The sequence below is a fragment of the Pimephales promelas genome, chromosome 5, assembly GCF_988280905.1.
Source record: "Pimephales promelas chromosome 5, fPimPro1.hap1.1, whole genome shotgun sequence".
In the NCBI taxonomy this organism is placed as follows: Eukaryota; Metazoa; Chordata; class Actinopteri; order Cypriniformes; family Leuciscidae; genus Pimephales; species Pimephales promelas.
In genome coordinates this window covers 40515719-40543525 of record NC_142773.1, presented here as the reverse complement: position 1 = coordinate 40543525, position 27807 = coordinate 40515719, and the positions used below count along the sequence as shown (strand labels likewise).

Sequence of the window (27807 nt, the reverse complement as noted above, 5' to 3'; positions counted from 1 at the left end):
TCTCAGGCGTTTGGGCCAGGTTAAACTCGCAGATCATCTCGATTAAAGGTCATTATGAGGAATATCATAGATCCTAGCTGGCTTACAATTTCTCAATATCCTAATTTTGTAAAGAAAAGAAAAAAAGCAATATGATATTTTTTTTTTTAGTCATCAATTATGACTGTGAATATAAGACGCATCAGAGGGGGGTCAGTACGATTTTCTATGTCTTTCGCTCAGCAAGGATGCATTAAATTGATCAAAAGTGACAATTTTTCTAAAAATCTTGACAAAAAATGCATCATGTTGTTCACAAAAAATATGAAACACAACTGATTTCAATATTAATAAAAATCAGAAATGCCTCTTGAGCAGCCAATCTGCAAATTCGAGTGATTTCTGAAGGATCATGTGACACTGAAGACTGGAGTTATGATGCTAAAAATTCAGCTGCATTTTCAAATATATTACGATAGAAAAATTATATTTTAAATTGCAATGATATTTTTCAATTTTACAGTTTTTACTGTATTTTTAAACAAATAATACAGCCTTGGTGAGCATAAAGACTTCTTCCATAGACATTATAATATGACCTCAAATGTTTTGTTGAAAATACAGAAATACAAACTTGATATAGCGTCTCATTTGATTATGTCATCTACGACGCTTTATTCCCAGAAACTTCTCTGATTGATGGATCTCACACAAGGTCATTAAAGGAGTTAATGACAAACCCTGGTCAGCCAGAAAGCGGTTATTATGTAGTGCTACGCAGTGCAGCTATCGCCAGTCTGGTTTTAGCTGGATTTTCCAGCAGGATTGAGAACAGGAAAGTGATAAAGGAGGAGTATAGAATGAGCGTAGAGAGAAATGTAAGTGTGACAGTGAGTCAGAGAGTGTTAATAACACAGAGCGGCTCTCACATCCAAACACCTGACAGCAACTGAACGTGAATTCACACGCTCAGTGAAACACTGAGATACATCCGACTGCTGAAGGGGAGAGCTTCTCTTTTACGTGAAATTCAACCAGCAGAATTACACAGATTCATTCCAGGGCCTTTACCACAAACACACACACAATGTGCTCATTTATACTTCAAAACACACCACCAGCATATGCTACTATACAGAGGCTTGCCAGATGTTCATGTTTTAAAGAGATTCTGTCTTTCTTTTTTTTACTTAATTAAGTAGTGCTATTTTACACTGTGAGAAAAATATGTGTAGAAAAACATTAAGAAATGCATGATTCAAAATATGATTAAACACCAGTGCAAATTAATACAGAAAATTCATTCTTTTGGTTAATAATAAAAAAACTCAAACTAAAATAAAAAACTAAAAAAAAAAAAATTTAAATGTTTTTACTTAACAGAAATAAAGAAGTATTTGAAGTACTGCAATTACTAAAATTAAAATTAATCTGAATAGAAATTTTAAATAACATTAAAAAATCCCATTACAAATTATTAAAACTGAAGCAAAAAAAAATAAAATAATAATAATAAAAAAAATAAAATAAAAAAAATTATATATATATATATATATATATATATATGAAGAGTTCAGATGCAAAAGCCTCTAAATGCCATTTGAAATTTTCTTCTTTAATGATGATTTTTATCAAACTTGTATATTTAAGTTCAGTAATTTCACTTAAATGGCAATGATACTTACCTATTAATTGTTATTTAAGTAAAATTACTAAACTTAAATATACAAGTTTGATAAAAATCATCATTAAAGAAGAAAATTTCAAATGGCATTTAGAGGCTTTTGCATCTGAACTCTTCATATATATATATATATATATATATATATATATTTGTATACAGTATATGTACTATGTGTCACGATTCCTGCCTTGTGTTTTCCTTGTCTTGTGTGGACTTTAGTTATTTCCTGTTCTGTGCCATGTTTTGTAGTCCTTTGTAGTTTTTCTTGTTTATGAGTTTCCCCAGGTGTTTCCTCGTTTGTCTGTGTATTTAAACCCCTGTGTTTTAGTTGTTGGGTGTCGGTCGATGTTTCACTGTAGCGTTGTTTCTGAGTTTTGTTTCTTTGTTTCTTTGTTTTCTGGCGATTTCCCTTTTGTTCGTTTATTATCATTATTAAAACAATTGTGCTTGCATTTGGATTCCTCCTTGCATCCTCATTGTTACAGTATGTGTGTGTATGTGTATAAAAAGCTAATTCAAAATATAGGCAAATACTAAAAGAGTATATAAATAATACTTCCCTCGAAAAGTCGTAAAAATTGGGCCCATTGTCCTTTGTTAATATCAATTTTTAGTAGTTTTAGTTTTAGTTAACAATAACAACAGTCACCCTCAAGTTGTTCCAAACCTGTATGACTTTCATACTTGTGTTGTGTGAAACATGAAAGAAGATTTTTTGAAGACGGTCTTAGCTGTTCAAATAGCTTAAAAGTCAATGGGCTCCAAAATAACATGGGACCCCATTGACGTCCATTAAAAAACAACAAAAAACAGAGACATTGGGTCCTGTCATACATCCGGCGCAGTGGAGGGCCAGGCGTGGCACAAGTGTTTTCTGCTAGTTTCAGCCTGACACTTATCATTTTCACGTCCTGCGCCACTTTGTCTAAAGTCAATGACGAATCTTTTGTTGTTGTTATTTAAACATGAGATGAGCAAGTTAGTAATATGCGCCTGTAGGCGGGTCTACAACGTGGGTACACTTTGTCCCGTAGATGGTCTGCTTACGCGCTTTAACTTCGCGCACGAGCAGATCCGTTTCCTCGTTCAGTTTTTCCGCCTGCAAATTCCAGCGAATGACGTGAGCACAACTGGCTTTTAAAGGGAATGGGAGATGAGACTCTGATTGGTTTATTGCACGTTACATCCAAAAACACACCCATTACTCATGAAGAGAATAGGGACAACCCTTTTGGACTACCGACCATTTTACCCGTCGATATAGCAAAAGTGGATTCGGACTCGGCCTAAGTGCACTTGCGTCCTTCGCTTTAGACCATGCGCTTATATCGTTCAAATAGGGGCCAGTGTAACAGTAGAACGAAGGTCATAAAGGTTTGAAATTGCATGAGGGTAAGTAACTGATAACATTTTAATTTCGGGGTGAATTATCCTGTTTGTGACAACACCTAAGACAAAACACGTTTTTTTTTTTTTTTTCATACCTATCATGCAACTTAATTAAGTCACTTGGGCAAAGGCTTCTGTAGAGTGCAGTTCTTAGACCGAAAAAGCTGCAAATCGGACAAAATTTTATGCTGACAGTCAAAAGTCTTCTCTAGTTGCAAGACTAGATGAAAAAAAAAAGAAGCTGTGAATTTCTGCCCTATAAAACTCGACGCTCAGGGTATTGTGCACGTACAGGACTTGACTGCTAGCTAAATGACTGTATTTACATTTAATGTTGCAGAAAGTCATATCATAGCACAGCTGTAGTCAAATATTTACTCTTTATGGAGCAGGAATCTCATGTGCACTGAGTGTGTGTGTGGGACAGCAGTGTGTGTGTGGGACAGCACAGGCTCAGGAGAGCTTTTGTCTCTTTTGCAGTGCTTTGTGCATTTTGGTCCCAAGCAGCAATGATAAATTAGTCTGCCATGTCTACTACTGTCTGTTCCAGACACTCCAAGATACTGCGCACACGCACACACACACACACACACACACACACACACACACACACTTTAGAAGCTACAAAGGTCAATAGGCGGTCAGAGTAAAAATGAAAACAATAGGAGAGTGGATGCTCAGCGAGTGCATGGTGTTATTGTGTATATAAATGTGTGTGTGTGCTTTCACCTAGTATCTGATATAGTCAGTGAGGAGAAACAGAGTGTATTATAACACACTCTATGAGGAGACTCTTAGAAGTGTGCAGTATGAATGACTTTTGCAGAGTCAAGACACGCTACACACACACACACACACACACACACACACCATGACATCTGAAAATATAGGGCCTGTGCATGCATATACACTCTAAAAATTCTGGGTTGTTTCAACCAAACTTTGGGTCAAATATGGACAAACCCAAATGTTGGGATAAAAATGTAATTAAAAAATTTGACCCATTGGCTGGGTTTGTCCATATTTGACCCAAAGTTGGGTTAAAACAACCCAGCATTTTTTAGAGTGTGTATATGAAGAGTTCAGATGCAAAAGCCTCTAAATGCCATTTGAAATTTTCTTCTTTAATGATGATTTTTGTCAAACTTGTATATTTAAGTTCAGTAATTTCACTTAAATAACAATTAATAGGTAATTATTATTGCCATTTAAGTGAAATCACTGAACTTAAATATACAAGCTTGATAAAAATGATCATTCTAGAAGAAAATTTCAAATGGCACTTAGAGGCTTTTGCATCTGAACTCTTCATATATATATATATATATATGTCAGTAAAATGATCATACATGTATATATATATATTAGAGCCAGACCGATATATCGGCAGACCGATATTATCGGCCGATATTAGGCATTTTCCAAACTATCGGTATCGGCAGTTATAATGGCCGATAAATGAATATTTCAAAAATAAATTAAAAATGGACGAAACACGCTTGAACCATGTCATGAGTGTCGGAGTTGTATAGTTTGTCCACCAGAGGGCACTCTACACCGTTCCTGTTGGCAACACTCGTTGAGTTGGTCACGATACATACATTGCTTGAATAACAATTAAAAGAACATCCCCATCAGTTCTCTTAACTCAAATAAGCATGACAAAATTTGTGACTATCATGTCCAGTTTAAAATAAATAAATAAAATATCGGCCGATATATCGGAATATCGGATTTTAAAACCCAAAAATATTTGTATCGGTATCGGCCTTCAAAATCCTTTATCGGTCGGGCTCTAATATATACTGTATATATATATATATATATATATATATATATATATATATATATATATAATTTTTTTTTAAATAATGTTAATATTACTACTATATAGTATTAGATATTGTAAATATACATAACTTTAATATTGATATCAGTACACTCTAAAAATGGTGGGTTGTTTTAATCCAACTTTGGGTCAAATATGGACAAACCCAAACGTTGGGTTAAAAATGTAATTAAAAAATGTAACCCAATGGCTGGGTTTGTCCATATTTGACCCAAAGTTGGGTTAAAACAACCCAGCATTTTTAGAATGTATAATTAGAATTATATGAATTATACAAATGTACGCTAAGTTTTAATAAATCAAAGCAAGAGGGGAAGAGAGGGATTTAAACTGAGTTAATTGTGATCAGTAGCTGTTTGTCGGAGGGGAAGTGACCCCGGACACATTTGCATAAAGCATCAGAGCGCACTGGTCTCAGATCAACTTCCTGCTGCTCACATCATTAGTTTCATTAGGATATGAAAGGCAAACCCTGAGCCCAGAACAGCACCCAGACTAAAGGTCATCCTCTGCACAGATGAAAGCATCTGTTCTGTGTGGGCACAGATCGCTCGAGCGTGAGATGATTACGGTTGTCACTCAAAGTCCTGGCATTTCCAACAGCGTGCAATTACAGGAGACTCCAACAAATGTGGCCGCTTAAAAGCCATGTGATTTGGGAGCGCCATAAACACAATTAAATCAAAACGTGTGAAGTATTAGTACAGGTACATGTGTTAGCTTTAAGGTCAACTATATGCTTATTTACTCTAAAAATTGTCAAAATAAACTTATCTCAATGTATATCTATACATATACATGTATCTTATGACCCTCCATTCCAAAAACAGCTACAGTCTAAATCATGACCAGCGGATGGATTTGAAATGCTTCTCAAATTCAAGAGCTTGTTTTCATTTTGGACCCAGCGGACTATCCTGTATCCCCTTTTTAAACGTCTGCTAAAAAGAGCAAGACCCTGCAGCTGTGTGTGTGTGTGTGTGTGTGTGTGTGTGCGAGACCAGCGGTCACCATCTGAAACGCATCCGTGAAATGTGCTTCACATCCAGGTCATCGATTCCTACGGATCAATAGGAATCTCTAACGTGTTCCAGTCCATGACACTGATCAGGTGAGTTGGGAGTGAAAGCTGATATTCGGCGTGAGATGTGTTTTGATGTACAAACATCTTGCAATTCTGACTTTATAACATACAATTGCAACTTTATATCAATCAATTCTGACTTTATATCTCTCGCAATTCTGACTTTATATTTCTCGCAATTCTGACTTTATAACACGCAATTGCGACTTTATATCAATCAATTCTGACTTTATATCACGCAATTCTGACTTTATATCACGCAATTCTGACTTTATAACAAGCAATTGCGACTATATCACGCAATTCTGACTTTCTCGCAATTCTGACTTTATAACAAGCAATTGCGACTATATCTCACAATTCTGACTTTATATCACACAATTCTGACTTTACATCTCACAATTCTGACTTTATAACACGCAATTCTGACTTTATATCATGCAATTCTGACTTTATAACACGCAATTCTGACTTTATATCTCACAATTCTGACTTTATATCTCACAATTCTGACTTTATATCTCACAATTCTGACTTTATAACACGCAATTCTGACTTTATATCATGCAATTCTGACTTTATAACACGCAATTGTGACTTTATATCTCGCAATTCTGACTTTAGATCACGCAATTCTGACTTTATAACACGCAATTGCTACTTTATATCAATCAATTCTGACTTTATAACACGCAATTCTGACTTTATAACACGCAATTCTGACTTTATATCAGTCAATTCTGACTTTATATCTCGCAATTCTGAGAAATAAAGTTAGAATTGCGAGATGTAAACTCGCAATTGTGTAAGTCAGAATTGTGAGATATTATTTCACTTTTTTATTGTTCATTTTGTGGCAGAAACATACTTCCACACTTCTGTAAATGACATGAAATTGGTTTTAAAATATATTGTATGGGAGAAAAAATCCTGTATTACTGTTACTACAAAAAAAAGGCTATTTCTGATTATGCTAAGTTAGCCACTTAAAAAGTGTTGTCCCTGAGGCATGATGCAGATATATAACTCAAGAAAATATAAGACTAATTGTGTTAGGCCCCATGGTGTGATAAATGATGTAGAAGTACTGTTTATTGCTAACTAGTTAACTAATGCTAATAAATGGAACCTTTTTGTAAAGTGTTACCAAAACCACTTTATAAGAACTTAAACTGTTTAATGGATAAAAATATCTCTTACCCTACTAAATTTCTAAGCAGCTCTGCTAAACTGTAAGACGTCTGAAGCGAAGTTGACATGTAAATGAGGGTGTGATTAGACTCACCTGAAACAGGTGTCATCGAGGTGGGAGGCAAGCCGTTCATGTTGAGCGCCCCCACCTGGTGAATCTGTGTCGCTGGATACGCAACGCTGGGCGCTAAATAACCCCCGTGAGAAGCAGCCATGATCGCCGCCTGCTGCTGCATCAGCTGAAACAATCACACAACAAACAGTTTATGTTAAAACACATTCTACATTATAAAACATACATTAAAGCTGCAAGCAACTTTTAGCGGGGTTCAAGCATTTAAGGCCAGAAGGCAATTTAGTGAGTTTTTGTTTAGGATTTGTAGGCTTTTGAGTGTATTTTGCCACACCCCTTTACTAAATGACCCTGTAACAGCCACCCAAATGCAAAAGTTCAACTTTTTTCCCAATAATTATTGATCTAGACTAGAGAGTCCAGAGAATTGCCCTAGACTGGTTTGGCTCCGATCGGGCGAAAAACCAGGGACTAGTTTGCAAAAGCAGCTTTAGGACAAATTTCGACATTTACATTTTGTCCATCTCTAAGTCAAACAATCTAGGAGCTATGCACGATTTAGTAATTTTGGTTGCTGTAGCGCCACCTATGGGCCAATCAGGGACATACTCTGATAGGTTCTCCCCAAATTGAGGCCTACCAATCAGCCAGGTTTCATGTCTGTAGCTCTTACAGTTTGGTCCGCACGATCAATTTTACAAATCCTTATAATTACAATAGGGTTACAGCACTTTGTGCTTGAACCCCTAAATATATCTGATCTTATTAAAAAATAAGGATGCTTCACAAAAAAGCACCACGGTAGGTACGTATTTCCATGGTCCACCAGGGTACTTTAAGAAATATATTCAAAAACATAATATTATCATCGTACTGTATCTTGTTCACAAAAACTAACAGCAGCACGACACTTCTGTGTACTTGTTAGTTATAATAACTTGACCCTGTCGGAGATCCAACATGTGTCTGTAGGTGTTCACATAAATTGGATCAAACGACATTCCTAAAATGAATTAACGAACACAAATGCACTGTAGCATAGCTAATTATTGTAATTATGTCACTATGGCAACAACCATCTGTAAAAACTCAACAGTACAAAACAACTAATGAGAGTCCTGAAATGACCCCATCGCACATAATTTACATATTACATTTGCTTATTAGCATTCATTTTCCTAGAAATTTGGCTTGTAATATGTATTTGATCAAAATAAAGAAAAAAACTGCATTATTGTGAAATATTATTACAAATTAAAATAATGATTTTCTGTTTCTGAATTTTCAGCGTCATTATTCCAGTCTTCAGAGTCACATGAACCTTCAGAAATCATTATAATATGATGATTTATTATCAGAGTTGGAAACACTTGTGCTGCTTAATATTTTTTTTATAACCTGTGATACTTTTTTCATAATTATTTGATTAATGTTACATTAACATTAATTTAAAACAGAAATATTTTGCATTTGTAAAGTCAATTTATTTATTTATTTTCTGAAAGAAATGAGTACTTCCATTCAACAAGGACGTGTTAAATTGATAAAAAGTGATAGTAAAAATGTATATTGTAAGAAAATATTTATATTTTGAATACTGTAAATGCTATTATTTTTGATTTACACACACACACACACACACACACACACACACACACACACACACACACACACACACACACACACACACACACACACACACACACACACACACACACACACACACACACAATACTATTTGTTTATGTGGAACTGATGCAAATTAGCCTTCCAGAAGACGTTTATAACACACCAACTGACCACAGCTCGACGTGGAGTGTAATCCATACATGCATCAATATAGACCACACTGATCACTGGGTTAACCATTAGCATGCATTCTTAATGATGTTACTTTGTTTAGCCATGACGATGGAAGAAGAGATGGTTTATCAACACACATTCATTTGAAACATTAGCAAACATATACATACAAGTACCATGGTATTCTCTGAAAAGTATAATGCAAATCCATTGAACAGTACCGTACATGAATATGGTTATCATATTGTATACCTCTGTACGAGTGAAGCTTTATTAATTTCAGCAAACTCTGTAAAAATGTCCATATAAATGTAACAGAAAATCAAGTTCAGTTTAAATGAATCGCTAACACTTCTGCTGACCAAATTCACATGGCAAATAAACTCCCGTCCAGCCTTGAGACACAAAGGAGAAAGCCTCAGTGATAAACTCATTTACAGGAGCGTGTGTGTTTGTGTATGCATCTGCGATTTTATTGAATGCTAATGTGTGCTGAACTCCCCAGGTACTCCGAGGCAATCAGCGCTCCATCATGGGCCAATTACTGGAGTAGAGGCGCTTCGAGAGGCACAGCTCAATGCAAAGCCTCCAGCAGCTCGCGGGTGACACGCGTGTTTATGCATGTTTGTGAGAGCATTGACACGTCTTGGGGGGGGGGGGGGGGGTGTTGGGAAAATGGAAGTGTTTGGTGCATGAAGAAATGAGATGTCCAAACCGCTGACAATAATTACTTGTTTTGCCATTCATTCAGACTGTAGCTGTAGTTTAAATGGTTGGGCGGTCTCACCGGGGCATGATAGAAATGTGTCAACCGATCCCGCTGTGGCGTTTATAGACAGCAGATTACGCCATTGATTAATTTATTACCGGTTTGTGCACTGCAAAAAGTATTTTCTTACTTAGAATTTTGTCTTGCCATACAAATATCCCAGTTCCTAGAAAAAAGTTTTGCTTAAAAAAAAGTTTTTGCTTAAAGGCACACTATGCAAGAATTGTACCTTAATATAACAGCTTCAAAGTTATTTTGGTGGTAAACAAACTCATAATACGGCTGCGTTTCCCAAAAGCATCGTAAGCCTAAGAAGTTCGTAAAAACGATTGTACGACTGATCTTAATATTATGGTCTGTTTCCCAAAAGCATCGTAAGCCTAAGAAGTTCGTAAAAAACGATCGTACGACTGATCTTAATATTATGGTCTGCTTCCCAAAAGCATCGTAAGCCTAAGAAGTTCGTAAAAACGATCGTACGACTGATCTTAATATTATGGTCTGCTTCCCAAAAAGTATCGTAAGCCTATGAAGTTTGTAAAAACGATCGTATGACTGATCTTAATATTATGGTCTGTTTCCCAAAAGCATCGTGAGCCTAAGAAGTTCGTAAAAACGATTGTACGACTGATCTTAATATTATGGTCTGCTTCCCAAAAGCATCGTAAGCCTAAGAAGTTCGTAAAAACGATTGTACGACTGATCTTAATATTATGGTCTGCTTCCCAAAAAGTATCGTAAGCCTATGAAGTTTGTAAAAACGATCGTACGACTGATCTTAATATTATGATCTGTTTCCCAAAAGCATCGTAAGCCCAAGAAGTTCGTAAAAACGATCGTACGACTGATCTTAATATTATGGTCTGCTTCCCAAAAAGCATCGTAAGCCTAAGAAGTTCGTAAAAACGATTGTACGACTGATCTTAATATTATGGTCTGTTTCCCAAAAGCATCGTAAGCCTAAGAAGTTCGTAAAAACGATCGTACGACTGATCTTTATATTATGGTCTGTTTCCCAAAAGCATCGTAAGCCTAAGAAGTTCGTAAAAACGATCGTACGACTGATCTTAATATTATGGTCTGCTTCCCAAAAGCATCGTAAGCCTAAGAAGTTCGTAAAAACGATCGTACGACTGATCTTAATATTATGGTCTGTTTCCCAAAAAGCATCGTAAGCCTAAGAAGTTCGTAAAGACGATCGTACGACTGATCTTAATATTATGGTCTGTTTCCCAAAAGCATCGTAAGCCTAAGAAGTTCGTAAAAACGATCGTACGACAGATCTTAATATTATGGTCTGTTTCCCAAAAGCATCGTGAGCCTAAGAAGTTCGTAAAAACGATCGTACGACTGATCTTAATATTATGGTCTGTTTTTTGTTTCAGTATAATTACTCCAGTCTTCAGTGTCACATGACCCTCCAGAAATCATTCTAATATTCTGATTTTGATGTAATATTATTATTATTATTATTATTATATTTTTGTGAAAAACCATTTTTTCAGGATTCTTTGATGAATAAAAAGTTCAAAAGAACAGCATTTAAACCTTTTGAGATTGAATTTCCAGCCAAAAATAATAATAAAGTATATATGTATACTTATGGTATGGTATGGTATGGTATGGTACCATATATATATACAACCGGGATCTAAAATTTCTGCCCACCTAGCGGAGTCTCATCATTGCTGGTTTGTTTGTGTGCTCTAGTCAAACAAAGCAGGCACAAATGGATTAGAATCAGAAAAATCACATCAAACAGCAAGTATGCTGAGAACAAATCATAATTAACATAACAAATACTTGCGTCAGGTTACTATCATCTGAATTGTTTGCTTATGATTTACAAAAGCTGAGAGTCTGAGCAGGAGCCAGGCGGTTCATGTGTGCAGTTGTGCCGAGATCCACCAGGAGGCGCTGCAAACCACCAACACCTTCTCCATCACAACACACACACACACACCCACTCACTGTGTTTTCAAACGACAGCATGTTTTCATCAGTCTGGAGCTCTGTTCACAAAATGAACATCATCAGAGTGGACTAACTCCCTTCATGGTCAAAAGTAAAAGCCTTTCGATTGAATCGTGACACAGCAGAATTGCAGCACCGCATGTAGTGGATTTGTGGCCTGTTCTTTGTTTGCACTGAGAAAGGTTTCTGAAATGCCCTTCAGTGCTCGACGGCTCGTGCTTTGGTTCTTGAGCAGAGTGCACTGGAACATTACAGCCTCCAATCCTCTCCCACTTTTATTTTTGTTGTCTATTCCAGTGCCAGACCTTTGAGACATCAGTGCAGTGCCAGAGAGAGAGTGCTGCAGCAGGGCATTATGGGATATAGAGTACAGTGCCCTGTTTGTTCAATTGCACTGTCAAATAATCCTTACAAGTGGAGTTTCAAATGATCTCACTTTACCACACTGCATTTGTGTATGTTTCTGGAAGACTAAACGACCCTGCTTACAGGTTTTACACGGGTATTTTTTTTGTTGTTGCTTCAAATGAAGTAAATACACAAAACACAACATACCATTCCATACCATAACATACCATACCATTCTATACCACACTTTACCATAACATACCATACCATTCCATACTATACCATTCCACACCACACCATATCATACCACACCATAGCATACCACACAATACCATACCATACCACACTTTACCATAACATACCATACCATTCTATACCATACCATAACACAACCATACCATATCACACCACACCACACCATACCACACCATACCACACCACACCATACCATATCACACCACACCATACCATACCATGCCATACCATATCACACAATACCATACCATACCACAGTTTACCATAACATACCATACCATTCTATACCATACCATACCATAACACAACCATACCATATCATACCATACCACACCATACAATTCCATACCACACTTTACCATACCATTCTATTCCATACCATACCATTCCGTACCACACTTTACCATAACACAACATACCAGACCATTCCATACCATACCATACCATACCACACCATACCATTCCGTACCACACTTTACCATAACACAACATACCAGACCATTCCATTCCATACCATTCCGTACCACACTTTACCATAACACAACATACCATACCATACCATACCATATCACACCACACCATACCACACCATACCATTCCATACCACACTTTACCATACCATACCACACCATACCATTCTATTCCATACCATACCATACTATTCCGTACCACACTTTACCATAACACAACATACCATACCATACCATACCATACCACACCATACCATATCACACCACACCATACCACACCATACCATTCCATACCACACTTTACCATACCATACCATACCATTCTATTCCATACCATACCATTCTGTACCACACTTTACCATAACACAACATACCATACCATACCACACCATACCATATCACACCACACCATACCATTCCATACCACACTTTACCATACCATACCATACCATTCTATTCCATACCATACCATACCATTCCATACCACACTTTACCATAACACAACATACCATACCATACCATACCACACCATACCATATCACACCACACCATACCACACCATACCATTCCATACCACACTTTACCATACCATACCATACCATTCTATTCCATACCATACCATTCCGTACCACACTTTACCATAACACAACATACCAGACCATTCCATACCATACCATTCCATACCATACCACACCACACCATACCACACCATACCATATCACACCACACCATACCATACCATGCCATACCATATCACACAATACCATACCATACCACAGTTTACCATAACATACCATACCATTCTATACCATACCATAACACAACCATACCATATCATACCACACCACACCATACAATTCCATACCACACTTTACCATACCATACCATTCTATTCCATACCATACCATTCCGTACCACACTTTACCATAACACAACATACCAGACCATTCCATACCATACCATTCCATACCACACCATACCATTCTGTACCACACTTTACCATAACACAACATACCAGACCATTCCATACCATACCACACCATACCATACCATTCCGTACCACACTTTACCATAACACAACATACCAGACCATTCCATACCATACCATACCATATCACACCACACCATACCACACCATACCATTCCATACCACACTTTACCATACCATACCATACCATTCTATTCTATTCCATACCATAACACAACATACCATACCATACCACACCATACCATTCCGTACCACACTTTACCATAACACAACATACCAGACCATTCCATTCCATACCATACCATTCCGTACCACACTTTACCATAACACAACATAACATAACATACCATACCATATCACACCACACCATACCACACCATACCATTCCATACCACACTTTACCATACCATACCATTCTATTCCATACCATACCATACCATTCCGTACCACACTTTACCATAACACAACATACCAGACCATTCCATACCATACCATTCCATACCACACCATACCATTCCGTACCACACTTTACCATAACACAACATACCAGACCATTCCATACCATACCACACCATACCATACCATTCCGTACCACACTTTACCATAACACAACATACCAGACCATTCCATACCATACCATACCATATCACACCACACCATACCACACCATACCATTCCATACCACACTTTACCATACCATACCATTCTATTCCATACCATACCATTCCGTACCACACTTTACCATAACACAACATACCATACCATACCATACCACACCATACCATATCACACCACACCATACCATTCCATACCACACTTTACCATACCATACCATACCATTCTATTCCATACCATACCATACCATTCCGTACCACACTTTACCATAACACAACATACCAGACCATTCCATACCATACCATACCATACCACACCACACCATTCCGTACCACACTTTACCATAACACAACATACCATACCATTCTATACCACACCATACCATACCACACCACACCATTCTATACCATACCATAACACAACATACCATACCAAACCATTCCATACCATAACACAACATACCAGACCATTCCATTCCATACCATAACATAGCATTCCATAGCATTCCATAACATAACATAAAATAACATAACATAACATTATTCCATTCCATACCATACCATACCATACCATAGCATTCCATATCATAAATTTCATTCTGCCATATTTTTTCTTCCTTCTACACTCACAGACCACTTTATTGGTTACACATTGCTAGTACCGAGTTGGACTCACTTTTGCCTTCAGAACTGCCTTAATTCTCGATGTCAGAGATTCAACAAGGTGCTGAAAACACTCCACAGACGCTTTGGTCCATATCTTCATGATCGCTTCACACAGTTTCTGCAGATCGGCTGTCGGCTGAACATCCATGATGCAAATCTCCCGTTCCTCCACATCTCAAAAATTCTCTCTTGGATTGAGATCTGCAGACTGTGGAGGCCGTTTGAGTTTAGTGAACTCGCTGTCATGATCAAGAAACCAGTTTCAGATGCTGTGAGCTTTGTGCCTGATCCGTTGAGACAAGGCAGGATTGATCCATGCTTTCATGTTGTTTACACCAAATTCTGACTCTCCCATCTGAATGTCACAGCAGAAATGTGGACTCATCAGACCAGTTTTTTTCCAAACTTCTACTGTCCAATATTGGTGAGCCTGTTTGAATTATAGCCTCAGTTTCTGTTCTTATCTGACAGGAGTAACACCAGTGTGTGTCTTCAGTGCTGTAGCTCTTCAAGGTTGGACGTGTTGTGTGTTCAGAGGATGGATCAAGCCACGAGGGTCAAGTTGTAAATGGTTATTTTCTGTTCTGTTGTATACTGTGACTCCGCTTTGATAGGTTCTACATGGTTCTGTTCAATTCTATGTGGATCCGTTCTATTCAACTCAATAATATTCAGTCTTCTTTTGCACCCTTCACTGAGTCAGAGTTGGCAATCTTTATGAAACGGTTCTGAAACCACAGCACACTTTTCAACCAACTCAACAAGAAGAGCCACGATTGCAGACCGTGTGGAAATCTTCCTAAAAATTGCTCTCATGCTATTATGCAAATGCTGTTGGCAGGATGTATAATCCCAACAGTTCCTGTGTGCAGCCGTATGACCAAAATGAGTAGTCTATTTCACTTAGTGTGTGTGTGTGTGTGAGAGAGAGTGTGTGTTTGTTTGTTTCCCCTAGGGCAAGATTTCACGATTTAAGGCAATGTTTGAAGTGCTACTCATTCCCATTTAAATAATCCACATGCAATTTAAATCAGTCAGGTTCCAAGCAAGAGTCTGAACCTGCTGAGAGAACTGGGATTGTGTGTAAGTGGTCTATAATGGTTCTAGAATGGACATCTATGCTGGCATGCACACGTGAATGCTACATCCGTGCCATTAAACCAGATGTACAACTATTCGTGTAGGTATTGTGAGTTTAACTAATGTTAATAATCTGTTTTGCAGTTCCTGTCTCTGTTGTTTTTGCAAATGAAAGTCTGAAGAATGCAGATCGTATTTATTTTGCGTCAGCATGAAGATGCAGCTTCAGAATGCATGAACTTACCAATAACAGTTAAAAGCTGCAAATATTTTTTTTTTCTTATACACTTGATGGGCGATTTACACCTTTACAAATCTTCTGTAAAATCTAACATTGTTCTTACTAAAAATGTTTTTGTTAAGTTTACTGTCCAATAATGTGTTGAACTCAAAATTTCTTAGTAATCTGTACTGTTTGCATGCTATACCTTAACATTAATAACATTACTTGACTGGTTTGAATACCATATATATATATGTCAAACGATTAATCCAAAATAAAAGTTTGTGATTACATAATATATGTGGGTGCACTGTGTATAATTATATATAAATATATACATGCTATATTTAAGAAATATTTTGATGTATATACTGTATATAGATTTATATATAATTTATATTATATATAAATATAAATATTTTATATATAAATGATATTTTGTCTTAAATACACATGCATGTGTGTGTATTTATATATATATACAAAATAATTATACACAGTGTACCCACATATATTATGTAAACATAAACTTTTATTTTGGATGCGATTAATCACGATTAATCGTTTGACAGCCCTAATATATATATATATATATATATATATATAAACATTAAAACTTTTTTTAATAATTTAATTAATTGACTGTTACAATTTTTTTTTTTCTCGCTGTCTCTTGTCAGTATAACCCCAATAACGATATCAAATAAAATTGTAGTGGTAAAATAAAGGCAAAAATAGAAAAACAAAGCAATTAATTTATTCATGCCGCAATGCACTCTGGGAGTACACTTCCTCAGATCTCAGACAGAATTAAGTTGACAAAACGGATTAAGTAAGAATAACTTGATGCATTTAAGTTATGCTTACTTAATGAAATTAAGGCAACGAGTTTGCATAATAAAATGAAGTAAACTGAACTAATTGGTTTCATTTATTTTACACAAGTACTCTTTCACAAATCTTACCCTGAGCATGCGATTCTTTATGACATCATTTTACCTTCATAGAATTACTAAAATAATTAAAACTAAAATACTTAATAAAAATGACAACAAAATGAGAACCTTAATTAAAATGAAAATGAAACCAGAAAATATAAAAATAAAATCTAATTCTAACTAAAATTTTAATAGTATTTTAATGAGTGAAATAACACTGAATTCCAGCTGTACTGCTGATAATGCAATGCAAACTGCATCGAGTTCAGACACATTTTGCGATGCAACGGACAGCATGCCTTATTATCTGTGTGCCCAATTCAGATTTTGTGTGTTTTTTTTTTACATGTGTGGTTGTGTTTACTGTGTACAGGGACACAGAACAGGTGGATGATGGGATACCTGGGGGTTTTCCTTCTGTTGGCTCCATGTTTAGACGTCACAGAAGGTATTGCACACAGATATCCCAGTATGTTCACGCACGAACAGGATAATAAGCAGCAAGCTGCTAACATGGCGAGGAGGCGCACACGGTTGTGGCGAAGGATCATATGGATTATAAAATCAAAGCTGTAGTTTGAAATGTCACACACACACATGCACACACTTCAGCGCAGTGTAATTAAAACCGAAGGCCTGCAGGGTATACGCTATATATAGAGCCCATCTGACACGTGATGCGGATCCTCAAACTTCCCACTTCTGTGAGACTCCATGAGCTAAAAAGTATTTAAAATAGCGGCTAACTTCCACACTATCAGATCACAGGCTTAATCTGTATCTAATGCCGTTATCGTTTCAAGTAATACGCTTATGAATATGCACAGAAATCCATGTGCTTTGAATACATTATCCATCCCGTAAATGAACTGGGATTCATCTAAAGAAGATGAATTGCTCAAAGACGCGTGTGGCTTTTCCAACCACGCTAAGAGTGCCGAACTAGGCCAGGATGATGAAGTTAATAAAAATCATCTTGATATTACTCAGCCTTTTGATCATTTTTGATATATATATATATATCTCTATATTTATGTATTTTCTCTGAAATGGCTCCAAAGGAACCATCATTTCAATGAAACAGTCGTGGCTGCCAAGATGATTTAAATGATTAACGTAAGCGTTCAAAATAATCATGTTTACCGCCAAACGACACAAGGAAGCAAGATATTTAATCATTTTCATTTATATGCATCCACATAATTAAAATGCAGACTTCAGTGCATTTTTCAATTGATTAATGCAAACACTTTATTGAACTGATTTATATAGAAATGAAATACATTTACCAACTTTAATTTAAAGTTTAAATAAGAAAAGCTATTAAAAACATGATTTGCAAACACAACATTTATTCTTTTGTCAAATCAACTTAAATATTTTTTTTGTGGTTCAGATAACATAATATTTTGAGTTCCTGATGATTAAATCAATCTCCTTCATTGTATTAACTCAATTTTTTTCATTTCAATGAACTTAAAGTTTTAAGGCAGCCAGGTTACTTATTTTTTTAAGTTAAACCAACAATATTTTTTTAAGTCACAAGTCCTGGTCTTTTGACATTGTCTTTAGGAAACTTAATGGCCAAATGTTGGTTATATTCATAAATCATCTTAAAATATATTCACTCAGCTCTACAGCAAACTCAAAACCACAGGTTATAAGAGTGTCCTTTATAATCAAAGCCAAATATTCAAAATGCAAATAAAGCATAAAAACGGCACTCAGGATCAATTTGATCCCTGTTACTTATATTCTGAAGAGTCCGATGGGAGCAAGAGTTCAAATTGCACTTTAACTATATCTGCAAGTATTCATGGGTCAGGAATTGAAATGATGTTAATGCATTATTCAGCAGACAGAGTGCAAAACGTCTTGAGACAAGGAAAGCGTTCATTAATCTGAGGCTGTTGATTGTGTGCTCACCGCGTGTGTGTAAGTACTGTAGGTGCTGCTGTAGGTGCTGAACGGCAGGGCCACGGTGGGGTTGAAGATGCCGAACTGACCCACCATCTGTTGCATGCGGCGTATGGTCCTCTCTTTATCGGTGTCGGCGAACTTTACCACCAAACTCGACGAAGCTCCCTGCGAGAGACACATGAACAGTTGTACATACATTGCAGGGTCATTCTACGGTTTGGACTGAGGAGGTTAGCTAAAAATTTTTTTAAAAATTACATTTTTAGAGGGAGAATCATACAAACACACCGGTCAAGCTCAGGCTAGTTTAATCTAATAATCCAGACCAAATATTTCACATTCTATGCCATATTTACAGTACAATGTAACAGGGTGGACATTTTGAGCTATGAAACGCATTACTAGCTGGGAAAGAACAACATGCAAGCAGAAGATTAACATTTAGGGAGAATTTTATAGAAAATCTTCATATCAGATTTTCATATCCAGTATAAATTGATACAACAGGGTGGACTGTAATGTTTTACGCTATTAGATAAGTCTCCTAAAAATGGGGAGAATAGAGACGTTTATGACGGAGTTGCTTTCCCTAAAAGGAAATGATGTCACTTCTAGCAAGTCATGTGATTTAGGGCATATCTTTAAGATTTTAAAGGGAAAATAGCACCAATGTAACAGGGTGGACTAGAGTTTGAGGGATGTTAACTACTTTAATTGGAATATATATCACAATAATTTGTATTTTATGTCAAAGAGAATAAGTAATGTATATACTAATACTTAAAATAGCATTTTAAGATATATATATATATATATATATATATATATACTGTATATGAAGGGTTCAGATGCAAAAGCCTCTAAATGCCATTTGAAATTTTCTTCTTTAATGATGATTTTTATCAAGCTTGTATATTTAAGTTCAGTAATTTCACTTAAATTGCAATGATAATTACCTATTAATTGTTATTTAAGTGAAATTACTGAACTTAAATATACAAGTTTGATAAAAATCATCATTAAAGATGAAAATTTCAAATGGCATTTAGAGGCTTTTGCATCTGAACTCTTCATATAAACTTTATTTCAAAGTGAGGTGAGAAAGCATGATTGGGGGGTAATTGGGGTACGTCTATAAAAAACCATGTAGCATGAAATTTGATTAACATTTTAGGCAAAAACTGCACTAGAATGACCCTACAACATATGGAGCCCCTAAAAGGACATGATGATGGAAAAAATATGAGATGACATTATTTTACTCCCATATGGGAGTAAAAGACAAATTTCAATACTTGTATATATGCAAAAGACATTTGTTTTCGTGTTCTTTGCATTCACTCGCAAAACTTTTGCGTTCGTTTTACAAAGCTTGTTGCAAGTGAACAAAAAAAGCATTTTTTCCCCCACCAATCTCATTTTTCTCTTCAAGTCCCTTAAGGGCCATACACAACATGCACAAGCATATACACATGAATTAAAATCATCATATTCTGCACTTTTGTTGCATTATTCATGTTGTACGAATGGTCATTTCTTGCACTAAGACAACTAATTTAGCTCCCATATTGAATCTACCCCTCCAAATAAGGCTGTTATGTGCTGTAATAAAAAGACTAGGATTATAGACAAACTGTATAATTTGCACGGAGTACTTTTATGCACGGTGTCCTTTTCAGGGTTATTGTGGTTAACTAAAACTATGAGAAACTTTTTCTCAATTGAAATGAAGCTGAAAAAAAAATAAACTATAAATGAAAAGACTAAAAAGATGCCTTGTCGGCTGACTGAAATACGTTTTTGTTGAAGCTGGAACTAAAACTGAACTAAATAAATAAATAAAACCTAGATAAAAATAATAATAATAAAAAAATGCACATAACAAAAATTACAAAAAGAACTTGTGGTCCCTATTGAAGCTTAAGAGCATCAGTCCTCTTTTGTTGTAACTGCATCCAAAAGACCATAAACCAGATCAAATCTTATGTTCTACAGAAAGGAAATCATACAGGTAATCCTCGTTTACATTTTCTTGCACTTTCTTAGCGCTTATAAAAAGTGCAGTCCAACATCACACACACACACAAGGACTCATTAAAGGGCTCTTGATGATTTACTGCACCACTTGACCTTTCATCCCTAAAGGCCAGAATATTCCCCTCATCTGAGAGACAGAGAGAGAGAAAGACCGTGAAGGTCTGCACCTCTGGGGATTTGTAATGCCTGATCATAAGCCTACACAGCACTTCAATGCAGATTATGAGTGAGAATCACTGAAGTGAGCACTCTGAAGGGCGCAGGCCATTACTGTATGTGTGCATCCTACACAAAGACACACGCCACTGCCACTTTAGTGTGAATTAGCATTTCTTGTTACGGATGCACCAATATATGGGCCAATAATCAGCATTGGCTGATAATGGCAATTATCCTCACTACTATCAGACATCAGACACGCTCACACTTTTGTTTCGTTCAAACATTATAGACCATGGCAAGCAAACTTTAGAACAAAAGGAGAACTAAAACAAGGATCAATATCAGAGTAGCGTTTTCGCGTTGCCGAAAGCTCCATGTCTACGACTAACTTCCAATTGACAGAGCTTCACAAGTCACGACTTGACTATAAAACTAATCAATCTTACATAGCTCAACATGATGAAATGTTGGAATATGGTCAGTGTGTTATTCTAATGCTTACTGCTAGTCTCATACAACCAATAAACTAGAACAGCGGTTCCCAAACTTTTTTTCTTGCGCACCCCTTTCTATGTCCCAACCGAATTGGCGCACCCCCAATCCCCACTTAAAAAAAAAACGGAAAAAAAAAACAAAAAACGCAACAAAGCTTTGTTTTATCGCCATATAAACACTCATGTTTTATTATGCTCAAATAACCAGAACATGCATGACAACAACAAATTTCAATACTAGAATGTACATTTCCAGAAGAAAATGTGAAGTGGTGCTTGCAGTGGCAAAACTTACCACCCGGTTGCTAGAGTGTGGTACATTAATGCATACGAGACAACAAACACGTCTGTACAATGTTTTTGTGATGGAATATGGCTTATTAAGCTGAGATATGGCTTATTCATGTGTTCAGGTGGTTACTAGGGTACTCTATATGGTTGCTATGGTTTGCTTATACAGTGGATGAGATTATATTTAAAGACTAGTTGACAGTCTGAGTCAAAAAAGTCAAAATCCATGTTTCTTCTATTTTGTGGAGCTATGTCTATGGGAGATTTTTCGGCCGATTTATCGCCCGCCAGACTAGCATCGTACACCCGATCACTTAGAAAAATCATAGCACGCAAAAAGCTACGCACAAGCTTCCACTTTTAAACTTTTTCACACGTAAGTTTAACAATTCTAACTGACCCCCAGCGTGAGTTTTTCAAGGCGACCGTTTTTTAGAACTTGCCACTTTAATGTTTCCATGGTGACGCGTCATTGCTTGTCACGAGACACAGCGCAACCACAACAGCACTGAACGAATCTGCTTTTGTCATTTGCCCTTTCTTTTTTTTTTAAAATATTCACAAATGTAGGCCTAGCTAGCTAGAGCATGAAACACTGATATTCCGATTGTCAAATATGTGTAAGTGGAAGCGTGTTGTTGTTTAAACGCCTTCACAACGAGTTGAGCTGTATGCGCGATGGGCAGTTCAGAGAATCGGATCTGTTGGATTTACAACACCTCACGAAATAAATGAAAGTAAGAGGCCGGTGAACTGGGAGAAGGATAGGGTAAAATGTGAAGCTACTAGGGGTGTAACGGTACACAAAAATCACGGTTCGGTACGTACCTCGGTTTTAAAGTCACGGTTCGGTACGTTTTCGATACAGCAAAAAGAAAGAAATGCCAGAGAAATTTCCTATTTGTTTAAAGAAAAAATATTTTTAAATAAGTGTGAGTTTTCCTAGATCTTGAAACTTTCAGGTTTATAAATGGGGGTCATCTTTGAAGGATGAACAAATAATGTTTTGGTCATCACATTAAAAATAACATTTAAATATATATTTATTCATATAATATTTGAATTTTGAAGTGCTGGAAAAAGATGTGTGAAGTACTTGAAAGCATTTCACCATTCCAGCCAAACTGGTTACAGTTAGTGTTACTATATTAAATCCATGGTGAATGTTGCTGGTCTGTGCTGTGGACGTAAAGTACTAGTTCATTCACGGCACAATGTTTCTCCTGGTTTCCATGACAGCGCTGTTTGATCTAATAGAGATCTGCGGTTAATAACGGAGAAATGTGAATGCATCTCACTAGATCTCGCAGCGATGTTATTACCCGAGTGGCGAATTCAAATGTTTTCTTTACCGGATCTCTTAGCGCTGTGTAGTAACAGTGTCGCTTGGTCGAGATCGGCTCGCGCTGCACGGATGTTGCTGGTCCGAACTGATAAACGATCCGTGAAGCACATTTATAGCGCAGTTTCGTTCTGCATTCATTACGCTTGCCATTTGATGTTGCGCAACGTTGTGTTGGCCGCGTCAGCACGAATTTTGCCGGCAAGAAAAATGGTCCAAGCAATCGTTCGGTTTGTATGCGTACCGAACCGGAAGCTTCGAACCGAAACGGTTCAATACGAATACATGTACCGTTACACCCCTAGAAGCTACCTACACAATGTCTATCTGAAATGATAAAACGTGTCGTCTTATCTTATTATAATGAAAAAGATTATTATTGCCGCTTCCATAAATATCAGGAAAATCAAAATCATTGTTTTGCTAGTACTTATTTGTGTTTAAATGTCTGGAATTTAAAATAAACATTATGTGGTTGAAAATATTCAATAGTTGTGATATATGACAGCACTGGCTCAGCGCTAGCCAACACGCGAAAGCTAGTTGATAACGCATAGCGGCTACAGTGCAGAGCAGTGTTTAGCTATCTTCTACGTTCTATCAAAAACTGATACATTTTAGCTTTTTTATTTAAAATATAAGTGATTACAAAGGAAATGTTTACAGTTCATGTTTTTTTTTATTGTATGAAAAAATAGCACTCAAAAAAAAAAAAAACAGACCGCCATTACATTTTTCCTCTCGCGCACCCCCCTGGTGGCAGCTCAGTTTGGGAATCCCTGAACTAGAAGAATAGTAGTAGAATAACATAACTTTCAACACACTCAAATGCAGTTTAGTCTGATAGTGTAGACCAAGTGAAACAGCTAATTTTACCAAGTGAAAGTGAATTATTATATATCTGCAGGACTCGCGTGTGTCGCTGATATCGGTCTCTCGTAAGCAAATCTCGTACTGCTTAATCATGTAAAAAACATCAATGTATTGGCAGGAATTGGATGAGTGACATCCATAAACATTATTAGAGCCATCAGCATGACGACAAGCTCCATAGTTCCGGTTATGCGTCATCAACCTACGCCTTTTGTTATTGCAAGAGGTTGGCGACCCCTAGTGGTGAAAAAAATGACATATTGTATTTTTTTATTTGAAACAACAGAACTCCAAACTATCAGTGTCTGTAGCAGCAGATGCCATTAAACTATCAGACAATTGTGCATCGTTACATCCCTAAAATATTTAGAAGTAGTAAAAACATGAAGGTGTATTAGAGGCTGCTACTCTGTAAGAAGCTGGACTGTCAGGACAGGCTTGAGATCTGACATTGAACATCACTGTGACAAGCTGTAAAATGATGCTGAAATATTTTAATGCATTAAACTTGGTATGGTGGAAAGTTTCGCTCTGCAGGGCTGAAACAAACTGTAAGGCTGAGCTGTTAATGAGGCCTTTGCTAACTCAACGCGTGGCTCTGAATGTGTAATGAGGAACTATTAAAATGTCCCTGAAACTCAGTACTGCTTAACACTCTCTCACTGGCTCTAGTCCAAAACCCCTTCCTCGCTGTCTACTGGCTTCACATGCAGCATCCAAACTAAAAGGGTTTTGAACGCACTATAACAGCAACTGCATCTAAATAAAATGATATATGTAAATTATAACCAAAATTTCCCTTGCTTTGTCCGTCATCTCAGATGGATGTTTACAACAAGCTTCTCGCATTGCATCCTGGGATTGTCTAATTTACACTACCGTTTAAGTGATTGGGGTCTGTGAGACTTTTGAATGTTTTTGAAAGAAGGCTGCATTTATTTAATAAAATACAGTTATTACAATTTAAAGTAACTGCCTATTTGAATATATTTTATAACGTAATTTATTCCTGTGATGCAAAGCTGAAGAAATCATTTCAATGCCGATTTCCTGCTCAAGAAACATTTCTGGTTATTATCAATGTTGAAAACTTTTGTAACATTATATAAATGTCAACTTTGATCAGTTTAATGCATCATTGCTGAATTTTTACTGACCTCATACTTTGAATAGTAGTCTGTGATTCATTTTTTATTTATTTATATATGAACACATGTATAAATATTAGGGCTGTCAAACGATTAATCGCGATTAATCGCATCCAAAATAAAAGTTTGTGTTTGCATAATATATGTGGGTCCACTGTGTATAATTATTTTGTATATATATATATATATATATATATATATATATATATATATATAAATACACACACATGCATGTATATTTAAGAAAAAAATATTAATTATAAATAAAATATTTATATTTATATATAATATAAATTATATATAAATCTATATACATTATATATATGAAATATTTCCTAAATATATACAAGATTGTGTGTGTAATGTATTTATTTATATAAAATAATTATACACAGTGCACCCACATATATAATGTAAACACATTGCGATTAATCGAGATTAATCATTTGACAGCCCTAATAAATATAAATGTATAAAACATCATATATATATATATATATATATAAAAAAGAAAACATTGATATGAGTGAAGATCATGCCTGATAATGTTGTTCTGAGCAGTTAGTGATCAGAATCTCCACATCAGATTTAATTCTCAGATGGGATGTCATCAGAGCTAAACTTGCCAGCTGTTCTTAGCCAGACATTTGGCAAAAGGTCTAAATCCATAATGAAGTTGCACCAGGCAGCAAATAACAGATATTCAATAAGTCAAAATAAATGAGGAGAAGCTTTGTGAAAACAATATACCGTAATCACAGACATTGCTATCCGGACATGATTAGATTTCTCAGAGTGGGTCATTTGCTTTGTAATTTTATTCAGGAAAAATAGGCTTGTTTGATTTAAACACGTTTGATTGTCTGTGACCTTGAGGAAACTAGTCACATTCAAACTTTAAAAAGGACCTATTATGATTTTTTCAAAGTCGTGATTTTGTTTCCAGGCTCTACTAGAACAGGTTTTAATGCTTGAATGTTCAAAAACATATAATTTTTAACATATTCTCCATTGTTGCGGCTCCTCTCGTCCCAGTCTGTCAGTAACGCTCTGTTTAGTTCCTGTCTCTATGAAGCCCCTCCTTCTGAAAACCACACTGTGCTCTGATTGGTCAGCTAGAGAAGTGTCTTGTGATTGGTCAAGCGCTTCAAATGTGGGGAAATGCCCCGCCTCTTACCATAACTGTGAGTTTCAACACACTACTAACTAACTCAACCAGGCCCCGCCCCTTTATTCTGCGAATTAATTATTTAAATGAGGAATATTGTGACGTGTTCGTTCCGGTATGAAAACTCAAGACTACAATGGAGCGTTTCAGGGAGTTCAGAAACACTGACACTGATATTGTGAAGAACTCCCACTGTGTTTTGACCTTTTTCATGCTTAAACAGCAACATTACTCACTAAAGAAAGTTAAAAATGTAAAAAAAAAAATGCATAGTAGGTTGGAAGAAGACTTTCAATTTCTCATTCTGTTGTCGACTATGTAGATGCTTTAATTGTCGGCATGCAAAGTGTGCGATACGGCCTTGAACGTTTCATTTGAGGATAATTATTCTGAAGGTTGGGCTGATCTCTAAACACACATTACAGTGGTTCATCAGACGCATTCCTGCACTACCTGTCTTCCTTCTCTGTGACCGTTACACACCGCCAGAGTGTGTTTTCCCTCGGTTTGATCCTCTCTAGCCCTCCCTGTCCGTTTCTTTCTCTCTACTTCTTGTCCTGCTCTCAGGGGATGGAGAAATACACCTCTTTATCTGTCCTTTCAAAGTGTGGCAGAGGAATTATTCATCTGAACCTTCGAGTGTGTGTGTGTGAGAGAGAGAGAGAGAGAGAGAGAGAGAGAGAGAGGTGGGAAAACATGCAGAGTGTGATAAAAAGAGTGTGAGCTGTAGAATAGAAAGGAAATGTTCAGAATAGCATACTGCCCGTACTATATTTCATACGTAATATTTTTTCTCAGTCAAAGGAATACCCAGATGGCCCGTGAACAATCTGCAGCTTTTTTTGGTGCTGATTTTGACGGAAAAGCAGTGGAAATTCTGCAAAATATAGTTTTTTTAACCAAAATTTGGTGGAAATTCTGTAATAATTTATCCACCATCATGACATGTATAACTTCTTCCATGAAGCGCACGAGGAATGTTTTAACTGAACTTC

The 27807-nt window shown here is 36.4% G+C and overlaps 1 protein-coding gene across 1 annotated transcript in view; it reads right to left on the bottom strand.

Moving 5' to 3' along the window:
- LOC120482823 (CUGBP Elav-like family member 5) overlaps positions 1 to 27807 on the bottom strand; it is a 228848-nt gene that overhangs the window by 21674 nt on the left and 179367 nt on the right. The window contains exons 6-7 of the mRNA XM_039677477.2: positions 19304 to 19462; positions 7271 to 7415 (exon numbers count right to left, since the gene is read on the bottom strand). Of these exons, the coding sequence (XP_039533411.2) occupies positions 7271 to 7415; positions 19304 to 19462 (304 nt within the window). The remainder of the gene's footprint in view (positions 1 to 7270; positions 7416 to 19303; positions 19463 to 27807) is intronic.